General features: G+C 31.1%; 1 protein-coding gene across 1 annotated transcript; it reads left to right on the forward strand.

Annotated features, from left to right (window-relative positions):
* The first annotated feature begins 552 nt into the window (after positions 1-552).
* Positions 553-14,375, forward strand: LOC103489991 (putative leucine-rich repeat receptor-like serine/threonine-protein kinase At2g19230). The gene is made up of 13 exons (XM_008449353.3): positions 553-703; positions 1,148-1,688; positions 7,863-8,344; positions 8,423-8,561; positions 10,439-10,510; positions 10,644-10,715; positions 10,888-10,968; positions 11,766-11,932; positions 12,013-12,221; positions 12,473-12,599; positions 12,778-12,840; positions 12,929-13,124; positions 13,636-14,375. Exons 1-13 carry the CDS (start codon positions 619-621, stop codon positions 14,033-14,035), a joined length of 2,634 nt encoding a protein of 877 aa, XP_008447575.2. The 5' UTR covers positions 553-618; the 3' UTR covers positions 14,036-14,375.
* The last annotated feature ends 1,071 nt before the right edge of the window (positions 14,376-15,446 follow it).

Here is a 15,446-nt window from a genome sequence, read left to right on the forward strand (position 1 = left end):
AAACTTTAGTTGTCATTATTACTGTTATCAATGACAATATAATCTTTATTATTTCTAACCTCTCACAACAAACACCAACTCAATAAGTCACTTGATATATGGATCACATCCATACATTCGTGAACACACTCATTCTATGTATAACTACCTACAAAAACAATTACCAATAGACACTTAAGTTCGAAGGATCATGTCCCAAATATTGAAGGACTTAATAAAATAACCACTTGCACCCAATAAATTGTATTCTATATGGATACAAGAGATTACATTTTTATTGTTAAAATACTTCTCAACCGACCCAATTTCAAAAGTTGTTCCCTAAAGATGCATGGAATGACAAATTAGTTCTTCACAAATATATATATATATATAGCAATGTAAAAAAATCTCATTTTCCCTTCTAATATAGTGTGTATATATATAGATTTAATATAGTATAGATATGTGGTCAAAATACACCAAATTAGTCAACAATTCACATAATTATTATTTAAAAATTAAAAAGAAATCATATGGTAGGGTTTGGCCCATATGGGTTGGCATCATATTGTCAGAGCAGAGAAAAACAAATGCTAGTTTAACTTTCACACACACATCTTCATTAATTCGTCAACGATGAGCGCCACTGTCCCCCGGTTCCTCCTTCCTCTTCTCTCTGCTTCAATTTTCTTTCATTACATTTCAGGCCAGAATCCTTCAGGTAAACCACTTTCATCGTGACGTTTTTCTTTGTTTCTTCATTTTCAAGTTATTCATCTCTTTTTTTTTATTATCTTCTTTTGATTTTGAGGTTAAATGAGAGCAAAAATATCAAAAAGTCCTATGATAATCTCGGTAAATCGACGTTGTTGTTCTTCCAGAATTTAGTCTTTTTATCATATACGACTTTACTTATCGTTATCATTTAATTGCAACTTGAATAACTGTAATTTATAACAAGACGTAAATGTGTGTCTTGTTAACATTTTCACAATATTTCGACATTTTACTTGTTTGTTTTGTGTTATTTGCTATTCATGAACTTCGTAATATTTGCTATTAAGAATTCCAAATATTCTTTTTAAATGACCATAGGTAATTAAATAAATTTTGGTCACTGGAATGAAATGAAATTGTTACCCAACAAAAACACATTTGGTTTCAGGTTTCATCAGTTTAGACTGTGGAATTCCTCCGAACACAAGTTATACTGAGCAGCACACAAACATAAACTACGAATCCGACGCGGCGTTCATAAGCACTGGAACAATCCACAATATATCGTCAGTATACCTAAGTAATACACTCAAACAACAACTATGGAGTTTAAGAAGTTTTCCGAATGGGGTGAGAAACTGCTACAGACTAAGAGTGAAATCGGGCACCAAGTATTTGATTCGAGCCAGCTTTCTATACGGCAATTACGATGATCAAAACAAGCTTCCCGGCTTTGATCTCTACTTCGGACCCAACTTATGGACTTCTGTAACACTCGACGCCAAAAACACGACTGAGCATTTGGAGATTATGCATATTGTTTCGTCGAATTGGGTAGAAGTTTGCCTCGTCAACACTGGCACCGGAACACCGTTCATTTCGGCTTTGGAGCTTAGGCCTTTGCCAATCTTTCTTTATGAAACTAGATCGGAGTCGCTTGCCACTTTCTTACGCCTTGATGTGGGCTCTGCTACAAATCTTTCTTACAGGTCGGCTATATAATTTCTTCTTCTTACTAAAACTATATATATATATATATATATATATATATATATATATATATATATATAGTTTCGTACATAAAATTTGAGTTAAATTATTGCTTACTAACAAAAGATTAGGTCAAATTTATATGATCTATATCCTACTAAACGTTAGGTCAGTATTTAATTCCAATTATTACTTTTTTCCAGTAAAAAGTTAAAAGTAATTAATGTAATTAGATTTGTCAGAACTCATCAAGTTAAGTTTTTTATCAATCCGAGATTTGTGAATCTGCTTGTTCAGCATAGAAGTCTATTTCCCAAGGTAAGTTTCAACTTTACAAACATTTTCTAGTATAAGAGTCTAGGAATTAAATTTCTAACTTTTAAGAAAGATTGTCAATTATATAATTAGGAGTTCACTTAACAATTAATAAGCATTTTAGTTGAAGAGATCGTAAAGATGATGTTTGTTTGGGTAAAAATAATTATTTTTTGGACAAAGAATCTAATTCTCATTTGAAGATAATATTTAAACAAAAATAAGTAAGACCGATTTAAAGGATCAATATTTTGATCGACATTTTGGTTTGTTAGGTGAGGAACTACAAATAAAATTCAAGAAGTAAAACTCATACTTCTATTTTTAGTATTATTATTTTATATTATACTAATCTTTTAGTTCAACAAAAACTAATTTAATTTGAAATGAAGATTTGATTGGTGTTCAAAACTTAGGTTGTTCAAAAACAAAATTTTGTAGGATTTGTGTTTGGGTCACGTCAAGAAGATATGGGCGTTATTTAAAAAAAGAAGAAGAAGAAGAAGAAGAAGAAGAAGAAGAAATTGTTCAATCAACCAAATTTTGGTGGGCAAATTAAACAAACCCAGCCCTCAAAGTCAAAGTTCATAGTCTTCGATAATTCGAATCAAACCAAAATAAGCACTTGTTGAAAATTAAACATGTTTTAAATAAATAAGTTATATGTGAGTTAATTTATGTAAGTTAGAGAAGGATGTGAGTTAATAATGTTAGAGTTAATTTAGTAAGAGTTTCACCTTAGTTAAATGTAGGATTTAATTTGTTGTATTTAATTTAATTTGTTGTATTTAATTGTGATATGAGTTATTCTTATGATAATCCTATAAATAGGATTGAAATGTTGTAATTTAAATCATCCAAGTGTGAGTTGAATATACACAACAAGATTTTAAAAAAGTTTTTTGTTTTCTATCAAATATTCTATTTGGTGATTACTTATTTGGGGTGTTCATCAAACGCTTCCAACAAAGTGGTATCAGAGCTTGAGTTTGGAGTCAAAAAAATTGGTTTTGCATGCGAACAACAATTTAGTTCCCTTCCAACTACCTCGACTTACGAAAGAAAATTATAGTAGTTGGTGTATTCGAATGAAAGCTCTACCTGGTTTACAAGATGTGTGGGACATTGTTAATAATGATTATGAAGAACCACAAAGTGATGCAGCTTTGAATCAAGCTCAACGAGAAGCTTTACAAAATACAAGAAAAAAAGATTAAAAGGATCTCACCATCATTCATCAAGCCATTAATGATAACAATTTTGAGAAAATTTCTGGAGCAACTACTGCATATCAAGCATGGCAAATTTTGGAGAATACGTATAAAGGAGTAGATCGAGTCAAGAAGGTTCGCCTTCAAAAATTGAGAGGTGATTATGAATCACTACATATGAAGGAGTCTGAATCAGTTTTAGATTATACTTCAAGATTGCTAGTAGTAGCAAATGAAATGAAAAGATTTGGTGAGATAATAAACGATGAGCAAGTAGTAGAAAAGATACTTCGCTCATTGGATGAAAAATTTAATTTCATCGTTGTAGCTATTGAAGAATCAAAGAATTTGAGTACAATGTCCATTGATCAACTTATGGGTTCTTTACAAGCCCATGAAGAGAAGCTTCTTAAGAAGAACAAGCAGATGACTGAGCAACTTTTTCAGTTCAAAGTTGAAATTAAAAGACAAGGAAGACAGCCTAGAAAAAGGAAATCGAGGTCGAGGACGTGGTGGTAATTGTGGACATGGTGATTTCAAAGATCGAGGTCGAGGAAGCTACGGTCAAAGAAAATTTGATGAGAGTAATTCAAACTCAAATTCATCAAGAGGTAGAGGAAGACAACATTATTTGAGGTCAAGTGGGGAAAGATCAAATAATGACAGGAGGTATGACAAAAGACAGGTTAAATGTTATAATTATCATAAATTCGGCCATTATTCTTGGGAATGCAGAAATATAGTTGAAGAAAATGCAAATTATGCTGAGAAAGATGAAGAAAGCGGTGATTCCTCATTGTTTCTAGCATGCAAAAGTGCGGAAACATGTGAAAACAGTGCATGGTATCTTGATAGTGGTACAAGCAATCACATGTGTGGAAGTAAATCAATGTTCATGGAACTTGATAAATCTGTTGGTGGCGATATCGTATTTGGTGATGCCAAAAAAATTCCAGTTAAAGGAAAAGGTAAAATTTTGATCAATTTGAAGAATTGATCAAAATGTGAAAACATGTGAAAACAGTGCATGCAAAGGTGCGGAAACATGTGAAAACAGTGCATGGTATCTCGATAGTGGTACAAGCAATCACATGTGTGGAAGTAAATCAATGTTCATGGAACTTGATAAATCTGTTGGTGGCGATATCATATTTGGTGATGCCACAAAAATTTCAGTTCAAGGAAAAGGTAAAATTTTGATCAATTTGAAGAATGGGAAGCATGAGTTTATCTCTAATGTTTATTATGTGCCCAATATGAAAAACAACATTTTGAGTTTGGGGCAACTCTTAGAGAAAGGCTAGAATATTTTGATGAAGGATTATAGTCTTTTGATAAGAGATAATCATGACAAAATTATTGATAAAGTGCAAATGACGAAAAATAGAATGTTTTTATTAAACATTCAAACTGATGTTGCTTAATGTTTAAAGTCATGTTTGAAAGATCCCAATTGGATTTGGCACTTGAGATTTGGGCATTTGAACTTTGATGGCTTAAGATTATTAGCCAGAAAGAACATTGTGAAAGGGTTGCCATATATCAAACATCCAGATCAACTTTGTGAAGGTTGTCTTCATGGCAAACAATCAAGGTAGAGTTTTCAACAAAAATCATCTTCGAGAGCAAGGAGACCACTGGAGTTAGTTCACACGAATCTTTGTGGACCCATCAAACCAAGTTCTTTTGATAAGAATAATTATTTCTTATTATTTATTGATGATTTCAGCCGAAAAACTTGGGTTTACTTTGTCAAGGAGAAATCAGAAGTATTTGACATGTTCAAGAGATTTAAAGCTCTTGTTGAAAAAGAAAGTGGTTATTACATTAAAGCTTTGAGATCAGACAGGGGAGGTGAGTTCACTTCAAATGAATTCAAAACTTTTTGCGCAGAAAATGGAATCCGTCGACCTATGACAGTTCCATTTACTCCTCAACAAAATGGTGTTGTCGAAAGGAAGAACCGAACAATACTTAACATGGCTCGAAGCATGTTGAAGTGCAAGAAGATGTCAAAAGAATTTTGGACACAAGTTGTTGAGTGTGCAGTGTACTTGTCAAATCGTTCTCATACTAGAAGCTTATGGAACAAAACTCCTCAACAAGCATGGATAGGAAGAAAACCATCCATTAGTCATTTGAGAGTATTCGAATGCATGGCTTATGCACATATACCTGATTAAAAACGTAGTAAGCTTGATGATAAAAGTGAGAAATATGTTTTTGTTGGCTATGATGCAAGCTCAAAAGGCTACAAGCTTTATAATCCTGTTACAAAGAAGACGATGTTGTGTTTGATGAAGAAACATCATGGAATTGGAATGACGAACCAGAAGATTACAAATTTTTATTTTTTCCCAATGATCGTGATGAGCCTAGTGACATTGCTTCTCCACCAACATCGCCAATCACTCCACAACAAAGCACATGTTCATCATCTGCAAGTTCAAGTGAAGGGCCTCGTGGCATGAGAAGCTTACGAGACATATATGATGAAACTGAAGAGTTAAGTCAAAGTTTTAATAACCTTACTCTTTTTTGTTTATTTGGTGACAGTGAACCTTGAATTTTGAAGAAGCTTCGCAAAATGACAAATGGAAGATTGCTATGGATGAAGAGATAAAAGCCATAAAAAAGAATGATACGTGGGAACCTTCTACTCTTCCAAATGGAAAGAAAGCAGTAAGTGTCAAATGGGTGTTCAAGATAAAAAGAAATGAAAAGGGAGAAGTGGAGAAATACAAAGCAAGATTAGTTGCAAAAGGATATTCTCAAAGAAAAGGCATTGATTATGATGAAGTATTCGCTCCCGTTGCTGGTTTGGAAACTATAAGGTTGTTAATTGCTCTTGCTGCACAAAATAATTGGAAAATCTTTCAAATGGATGTCAAATCGGCATTTTTGAATGGATATCTAGAAGAAGAAATCTACTTAGAACAACCTCCTGGTTATTCTATGAAAGGCCAAGAGGATAAAGTTTTAAAATTGAAGAAGGCATTATACGAATTAAAACAAGCACCAAGAATGTGGAATAGCAGAATCAACAAATATTTCCTTGATAATGGGTATTTAAGGTGTCCTTATGAACATTCTCTTTATATTAAGGTTAATGGTCATAGAGATATTTTGGTAGTTTGTTTGTACGTGGATGACTTAATTTTTACAGGAAATTGTGCAAGTATGTTTGAAGATCTCAAGAACGCGATGACACAAGAATTTGAAATGACAGATATAGGACTAACGTCATATTATCTTGGCATTGAAGTGAAGTAGTTAGAGGAAGGAATTTTCATCTCTCAAGAACGATATACTAGAGAAGTTCAATATGATGAATTCTAAGCTAGTCGTAACTCCGATTGAAACTGGGACCAAACTGTCTAAACATGAATAAGGAGATGATGTTGATCCTTCATATTTCAAAAGTTTGGTTGGGAGTTTGAGATATTTGACTTGCACACGACTAGATATTCTTTTCAGCGTTGGATTGGTGAGTCGATTTATGGAATCTTCTACAACTACTTATTTGAAAGTGGCAAAGAGAATTTTTCGTTACCTCAGAGGTACGCTTGACTATGGGTTGTTTTATTCTTCATCTAAAGAATTCAAGCTTGAAGGCTACTGTGATAGTGACTGGGCAGGAGATACTAATGATCGAAAGATCAGCACTAGTGGATATGTTTTCTTCATTGGCAATACTGCATTTACATGGAGTTCTAAGAAGCAACCTATTGTGACATTATCCACTTGTGAGGCAGAATACGTTGCTGTAGCTTCCTGTGTTTGTCTTGCAGCTTGGTTAAGAAATTTGTTAAAGACAGATGGAATTTTGCAAGATGATCCAACTGTGATTCATGTAGACAATAAGTCAACAATTGCTTTAGCAAAGAATCCTGTGTTCCATGATCGTAGCAAACACATTGATACAAGATTTCACTTCATCAGAGATTGCATTTCAAAGAAGGAAGTTCAAGTTGAATATGTGAAGACCGAAGATCAAATTGCAGATATTTTTACGAAGCCACTCAAAGTTAATGTGTTTAACAATTTAAGAACTTTGTTTGGAGTTTTTAAAAAAAAACATGTTTAAGGGAGGATGTTGAAAATTAAACATGTTTTAAATAAATAAGTTATATGTGAGTTAATTTATGTAAGTTAGAGAAGGATGTGAGTTAAAAATGTTAGAGGTAATTTAGTAAGAGTTTCACCTTAGTTAAATGTAGGATTTAATTTGTTGTATTTAATTGTGATATGAGTTATTCTTATGACAATCCTATAAATAGGATTGAAATGTTTTAATCTAAATCATCCAAGTGTGAGTTGAATACACACAACAAGTTTTCCAAAAAGTTTTTTGTTTTATATCAAATATTCTATTTGGTGATTACTTATTTGGGGTGTTCATCGCGTTTCCAACAGCACTTAGTTTATCCAACCCTAATTCAACTTAACTTTAATAATTCAATTTGGGATTGTTCGAATTATTTGAATCTTTTTCGTCTTTTTACCACCTCGAACCTTAGAAAGAAGTACAATATTACTTATATATATATATATATATATATATATATATATATATATATATATATATATATATATATAAGAAATACTAACAGATATATACTTTGCTTCGTTGTTTCATTTACGAAGGTACAAAGATGACGTTTATGATCGACTATGGTACGCCATGATTCCACTTCCAGCATGGACTACATTAACCACGACTGAGCCCATAGACACCAATGACCCTGAAGTCTTCATACCCCCTCAATCAGTCATGACCTCGGCAGCGACACCCGTAAATGCCACCGCTCCAATGGAATTCAACTGGATATCGCAAGACGAGACATCCAAGTTTTATGTCTTCATGTTTTTCTCTGAGATCCAGAAGCTTAAACCAAATGAGTCGAGAGTGTTTGAAATATTACTCAATGGCAAACCTTGGACCAAGGGACAAATTTCCTTACCCTACTTACAAGGAGTTGTCTCTTACAGTACCACAGCCCTAACAGGCGGAACTTACGATTTTGCCCTCGTTAGAGCCTCTAATTCCACCCATCCTCCCCTACTAAATGCCATTGAAATTTACAAGGTCATTGATTTCTCTCAATCTTCCACAGATGAGCAAGATGGTGAGTCTGAATACCATCCATTTTTCTATAATATAATGTCTAATCCAGTTGAGCCATAACGTACGTATAATGTTTCAGTTGAGAGCATTTTGGATATCAAGGCAGTGTATGGAGTTGGAAGAAATTGGGAAGGGGATCCTTGTATGCCTAGACAGTTTATTTGGCGAGGAGTCAACTGTAGCTTTGTGGATTTTGAGCCTCCAAGAGTCACATCATTGTAAGTTTTTCAATTTCTCCTTACTCAAACCCTTTTGGGTTCTTCTTCTTCCTCTTGATCTCCACTTTGATTATTAATATTTGATAAACAATCACCCTAACTTACTACATTTTTTTATAACATATGTACACACTAAGTTAATTAAGTCATAGATAGACCCCATCATTATTTCGCATCACTTAAATTCCATTAAGACTTTGTCCAATAGCCTATTTTGTGAGTTTTAATTTTTGAAAATTTATATAAACAATGGTCGTTTTGTCTCTAAATTTTTGGGAAACTTTCATAAATGTAGCAAAATACCAACTATATTTACGGCCCATAACAAAGCTCTTAGATTTAGGTATTTTTTAAATATTTCAGTTTTGTCCTTCCATTTTTCTTCTCTTTCTTGCTATTCGTCTTTCTATTGCAATTTCTTTCGTGGTCTTACTATGCGATTTCTTTTATGGTCTTTCTTATTTTTCTTTTTTTTCTGTGATTTCTTTCCATCTATTTTTCAATTCTTTCTTTTACGTCGTTTAATCTTTCCATCGTCTTTCTTCTTTTTTTCTTTTTTTTTACTGCAATTTCTTTCCATCGTCTTTCTACTTTCTTTTTTTTTCGCTGCGATTTCTTTTCATCGTCTTTCTACTTTTCCTCTTCTTTTTTTCATTGCTATTTCTTTCCATCATCTTTTCTTTTTTTCCTCTTCTTTTTTTACGTCTTTTAAATTTGGGTAACCAAATCTAAACCACCATGTACAAAAAATAGCAAAATCTAAAAGATCGTGTATAAAGAATCTTGAAAAAAATCATTTATATTAGAGTAACCAAATGTAAACGACCGTGTAAAAAAATCATCATAGACAGATCTAAACGATCGTGTACCAAAAAAATTTAAAAAAATCATTTAGCCAAATCTAAACGATCGTGTAAAAAAAAAGATTGTGTAACAAATTTTGAAAAAAAAATCGTTTAGATTTGGATCGTGTAACCAAATTTAAATGTAACCAAATTAAATAATAGAATTGAAAAAATAAATTGTAGTCATGTCTAAACGATCGTGTACCAAACAATAGCCAAAATCTAAACGATCGTGTAGCAAATATATTGCGCGAGTTGTTGATGGCGTGGTTGATGGGGCATTTTTTATATTTTACACGGTGGGCCTATGAGCTTTTTCTATTTTCGAAATTGTTCTATACAGTGTAAATATTTTGTTACTTTTTTATATTTTTGAAAAGACTCCTAATTTTGAGGTTTGTTATCTACTTTTTTTTTCATCGAAAAAAAATGAATTTTTTAGGAAAAAGAAGTCAACTTTTTAATTAAGAAATATGTAAAACATGATAAGAAATTAAGATGGAATATACTTACCTAAAAAAAATCTAAAAAAAAAAATTCAAGAATCCCGCTTAATTACCATTTCATGTTTGATTTTTGGTTTTTGAAAATTAAGTTTATTTCATTTCATTTTTTACAATAATTTGCAACTTTATTCTCAAATATAACAGTTGAACTTTCATTAAAATAAAAAGAAATTTTCTTACAAACTTATTATTTATTTAGTTTCTAAAATTTGGTTAGTCTTTTCAAATGTTTGTAAAATGTCATAACAAAGTAAAAGAGTTTGAAATGTAAATAGCGTGTAGATTTAATTTCGAAAAATAAAAAAATAAAATAAAATGATAAAATCAAAATAATTAGTAAACGGAGTATAAAATTTACTACACATAAAACACGTCTAAAATGAGGCATTTAGTTATCAAAGAAAACAGTGGTAGGATATTAATTGGTAGGGAGGGTGGTGATGATATAATGGCTTAAATTTCTTCATATACAAATGTGTATAGTTTCTTTGTTTTCACTGAAAATAATGGTTGAATTCGCAATCAGGGATCTATCCTCAAGTGGACTCACAGGGGAAATATCTGAAGAACTAGCTAGTCTTAAAATGCTTGACACTTTGTAAGTCTCTCTAATTATATATATATATATATAATTAATTAATTTGTTGATCATTAATTTATCACATCACACACAATTTAATTAAAACCCACTAATTTTCTTTTGTTTCCTTTCTTTTTTATTTTGGTATTAGGGATTTATCAAATAATAGCTTGAATGGAGCAGTGCCTGACTTTCTCACTCAATTGCCATTATTGAGAGTGCTGTAAGTAATTTATATATGACAGGAAGATATGATATAATGTGTTCAAATAAACTAGAATTTATTTTTTCTATATTTATAAATATTTTTAAAAAAATTTGTTATTTAAAATATTTACTTTCATACTATAATAATTGTTTTTTTGTTTTGGTTTTTTTTTCTTTTTTCTTTGCAGGAATTTAGAAAGAAATAATCTTTCAGGACTTATTCCTTCCCAACTCATTGAAAAATTCGAAGATGGTTCTTTAACCTTAAGGTATGAAATCCATTCCTTCTTTCTCATTTTAAATTTCCTCTTCTACTTCTTTTTTTATAGCGCTGAAAAGTACTTTTCATGCAATAACTTTTTTGGAGCTAGAAAATTATTAGGTGCTGTTGGATATGTATTCGAAAAAGAGGGATTTGATAGGGTTAAAGTTTTATTTTATGTTCTCAAAAAAAAAAAAAATATATACATACATATATATATATGTTAGCAAATCCAGAAAATTGACTTTAGGGTAAAATTTTGTTTCTTTGATAGTATATTTTCACTAAAAGTTAAAATAATTTTAAAAGATAAAAGAGTAATTATTTTAGAAGAAATAAATAACGGATTTATTGAAAATATTTATAAAATACAACAAAATTTTAAATTCTTTCAACAATAGACAAGTACTTCTTTCATTGTTAATCAATATCGATATGATATTTTGCATTTTTTTTTAATTTGAAGATTCTTCTTGTTTTAAATTCCAAAACTATTGAAAATATTTACGAATATAACAAAATTTCGTATTTGTGATCACTTATAAACAATGTGATACATATGCTTAGGACTATTCTAGTTCATTTTATTGTATTTGGAAGCAAGAATCCGAATAGAATACAAATTGACTATTAAGTACGTTGCGTATTAAAACTCCGTTTACGGATAATCCCTAATAATTTAGTCTTTATTTACTTTTAAATGGGTAATAATTAATTTAGTTTGTGCAAAAGTTTGAAATATGAATATAATAATGAACTAAAATCCTTAATTATCATTAAATTAATTTGTTTTTGATCATATAGGTATGGGGAAAATCCAAATCTGTTGATCGATACATCTCCAAGTGAAAAGAAAGAAAAAAGGAACATAATTGTACCTGTAGTAGCATCAATCGTTGGTGGATTTGTTCTTCTTTTGTTCATAATTTCAGGTGTTATCTTCTGGATTAAGACTAAACATAGAAAACAAGGTAAGATTATTAAAATTAAAATGCATCATTTTATTTCATAATAATTACTTTAAATTTTAAATAATTATCATTTCCTTTAGATGTTGTGTTGGGAGAAACAAAACAATGGGGCTCAAATAAAAGATCATATTCTTATGGTGATATCTTGAGAATTACAAACAATTTGGAAAGAGTGCTTGGAGGGGGTGGTTTTGGAAAAGTTTACTATGGTCAAATTGGTGATACTGAAGTAGCTGTTAAGATGCTTTCACCTCAATCAGTTCAAGGCTACGATCAATTTGAAGCCGAGGTATCACAAATCCTTGTAAAAAAAGTAGATAACAAAGCAAAAACAAGCAGTTGGATGCATTGTTTATATATGTATATATGTTTAAATATATTTTCAAAAAAAAAAAAAAAAAAAAAGAAGAAGAAGAAGAAGAAAACTAAAAGCAAAACCGTTATCAAATATATTATTTGAACATATGATAACTTTTTTAGGAGGTATAATTTAAATATTTTTATTTTTCATACCTTGAAGATGTAAAATTAATTATGCAGGTTGATCTTCTCCTAAGGGTTCATCACAGAAACTTGACTGGCCTTGTTGGATATTGTGATGAATCAACCAATAAAGGACTCATCTATGAATACATGTCAAGAGGAAACTTGGGATCTTTTATTTCAAGTATTTACACTTTCTTTTTTGAAGTGTTGATATGGTTTTAAATTTTTGGATCAATATCTATGATTACAGTGTTAATTATCAGAGCAGTAGATTTAGTGTCGATGTAATATTTACTTAATTTAGTTATCAACTGAAGCGTTTAATTTTGACTGGTCAAATGTCTAACACGTACGTGTAGGTGGAAAATCGAAGGTTTTGGATTGGGAAGATAGACTTCGTATAGCAGTAGATTCAGCACATGGTTTGTAATTATACTATAGTTTATCTTGAAGAAATTTTCTACTCTCCTAAAATTTCTCCATTAATTTTTAATTATTTATACCTTGTAGGATTGGAGTACCTTCATTATGGTATCAAACCAGCAATGATACATAGAGATATAAAATCTTCAAACATATTATTGGATAATGAATTCAGGGCAAAAGTTTCAGATTTTGGGCTTTCAAGAGCTTTCCTAACAGAAAATGGTGCCTCTCATGTCACAGCCACAAATGTGGTTGGAACTTTTGGTTACATTGATCCAGAGTAAGTAATAATAATTTGCACTCAAATCTTTTTCTCATGTCTGATTGCATAACATCGATTGATATATCATATATTAATTCATATTTCGAGTATTGATAGTGCTCAATTTTGAATGTCTTTGCCATTAGCTTGTTTTAAAGAACTTTTTATTCTTTTAAAAGTTGTGATCGATATAATTACACTTGATCTTGTTTCAAGACTACTTTTAGAACGTTGGACAAAAAATTAAAGTTTAGTTCTCATTCACTGTCTATGTAGGAGGGGACTTGAAATGGAAATTTAGACTTAAACACTATCAAATTGGTCTAGATATCACTGCCCCACATGTCTCACTTAAACTTTCTTATGAGTTTCTACTCTTCATCTAGATCTTTGAAACATGTAAAAAGTTCAAAGATAATTGAAAATAATAGAAGTAGGAAGGAGAGATTCTTAAATTTTATTGATTTTTAGGAAATAGCCTTTCTTATTATTTTGTGTACTGTTAATTTGTTTTTGTTTTGGTGGGCAGGTACTACACTACATCCCAGTTAAACGAGAAAAGTGATGTTTTTGGATTTGGAGTGATTATTCTTGAGATCATTACAGGAAAACCAGCTTTGATAAGAGGGGAAGACAAGGATGTAACTCACATATATAATTGGGTCAGCATGTTGATTTCTCAAGGTGATATTCGATCGATAATCGACCCGCTAATGGTAAAAGATTTCGGCATAAACTCGGTTTGGAAAGCTCTTGATGTAGCAATGACTTGTGTATCTTCCAAATCTAAAGATAGGCCAAATATGAGCCAAGTTGTGGTCGAGTTGAAGGAATGCATGGCCATGGAATCTAATCGTGATAAACAACATCATCAACTCGAAATGAGTGTTGCACAATCTAGCACTCTAGATGTCCCTTCGGCTAGGTAGATCTTCTTTTTAGTTCAACAAATGCAATTGGAGAAATTTATGGCCTGTTTGGTAGAAAATTCGGACTCTCTTTTATGTTTTCGAATTCATTAAGTCCATCAGATATGCATTTGGTGGACAATCTCGATTCTGTTTCTGAAAACTAATTTCAGATTCTGTGATTTAAGTATAGCAAACTTTAAAAATGATTTTTTTTTATAATGTTTTTATTGTATTTGGAATTTGAATTTTATACTTTAAAAATCATAACTATGTTAAATACATATAAAAATATTTAACAATACATATGCTATATTATAAACTCAATTCATTTTTTTATTATAGTATGTATCATTTAATGTTTATAAATTTTATAATAATAATAAATAATCACTTCGTAAATTTTTAGTTTAAATTATAATTTTGGTCCTTATGCTCTTGAAAAGATAAAATTTAGTCTTTATGATTTACAACCTAAATTTAGTTGATCTTTTGGTTTGATAAAATCATAGAAAATAGTTTCACTCATGGAGACTATTTATAAAGGTTGTCAAATCATAAGGACTGTATACGAGCTTTGATCTAATAATGGTTAAAATCTAACTTTCTCCAAACAAGATGGATTAAAATTGCAATTTAAACAATTTAATTTTAAAGCAAAAATTTCATTCATAAGTAAATTAACAGTAGCTTATTGTCAACTAGATCTCAGTAGATAAGTAATACTAATTTTATGATTTATAAATATATAGTATGAAACGCATTTAAACATTTTTTTAAAACTAGAATAAAATTTTTAAATATGCCACCAAACATATATTTTATTTGAAAACATAAAGTACAACTTTGTTTTCACTAAATTATTTATTTTCAAATTTTTAGTTTTTAGATTCTCTACCAAAGAAGCTCTAAAGTTCCGATGTTTTGGTGGATCGAAGATATAAATCTTGACCACTTAAATTATCATCCATCTCTCTTTCCGCGCCTCGCCTGTATGCTCTGTCTACAAACAAAAAGGGTACTGTCAAAGATTTTTGGAATCCAATCCTAAAAGATTGGAATATCCATATCAGCCGCCCTCTCCGCTATCATGAAACCAACTTGTGGCACGATATCAAATCTACTCTAACAATGCCTCAGCCAGACAGGGGATCCTCAAAGCCTATTTGGAAGCTAAATTCAAATAATACCTTTGACACTGTATCTGTTAAAAAGGACCTAGACGGAGCTACTTCTGGTTCAACAAACTTCCCACCTAGTCTTTACAAAACTCTGTGGAAGGTGGAGTTCCCAAAAAAATGCAAATTCTTTATTTGGACTCTTATTCATGGCTGCATAAATACCGCTGAACGATTGCAAAAACGTCTTCCAAACTTGTCTCTCAACCCAAATTGGTGCTATATGTGCAACAAGAGCCAAGAGGATATAAACC

This window comes from Cucumis melo, chromosome 4 (genome assembly GCF_025177605.1).
Source record: "Cucumis melo cultivar AY chromosome 4, USDA_Cmelo_AY_1.0, whole genome shotgun sequence".
Lineage (NCBI taxonomy): Eukaryota > Viridiplantae > Streptophyta > Magnoliopsida > Cucurbitales > Cucurbitaceae > Cucumis > Cucumis melo.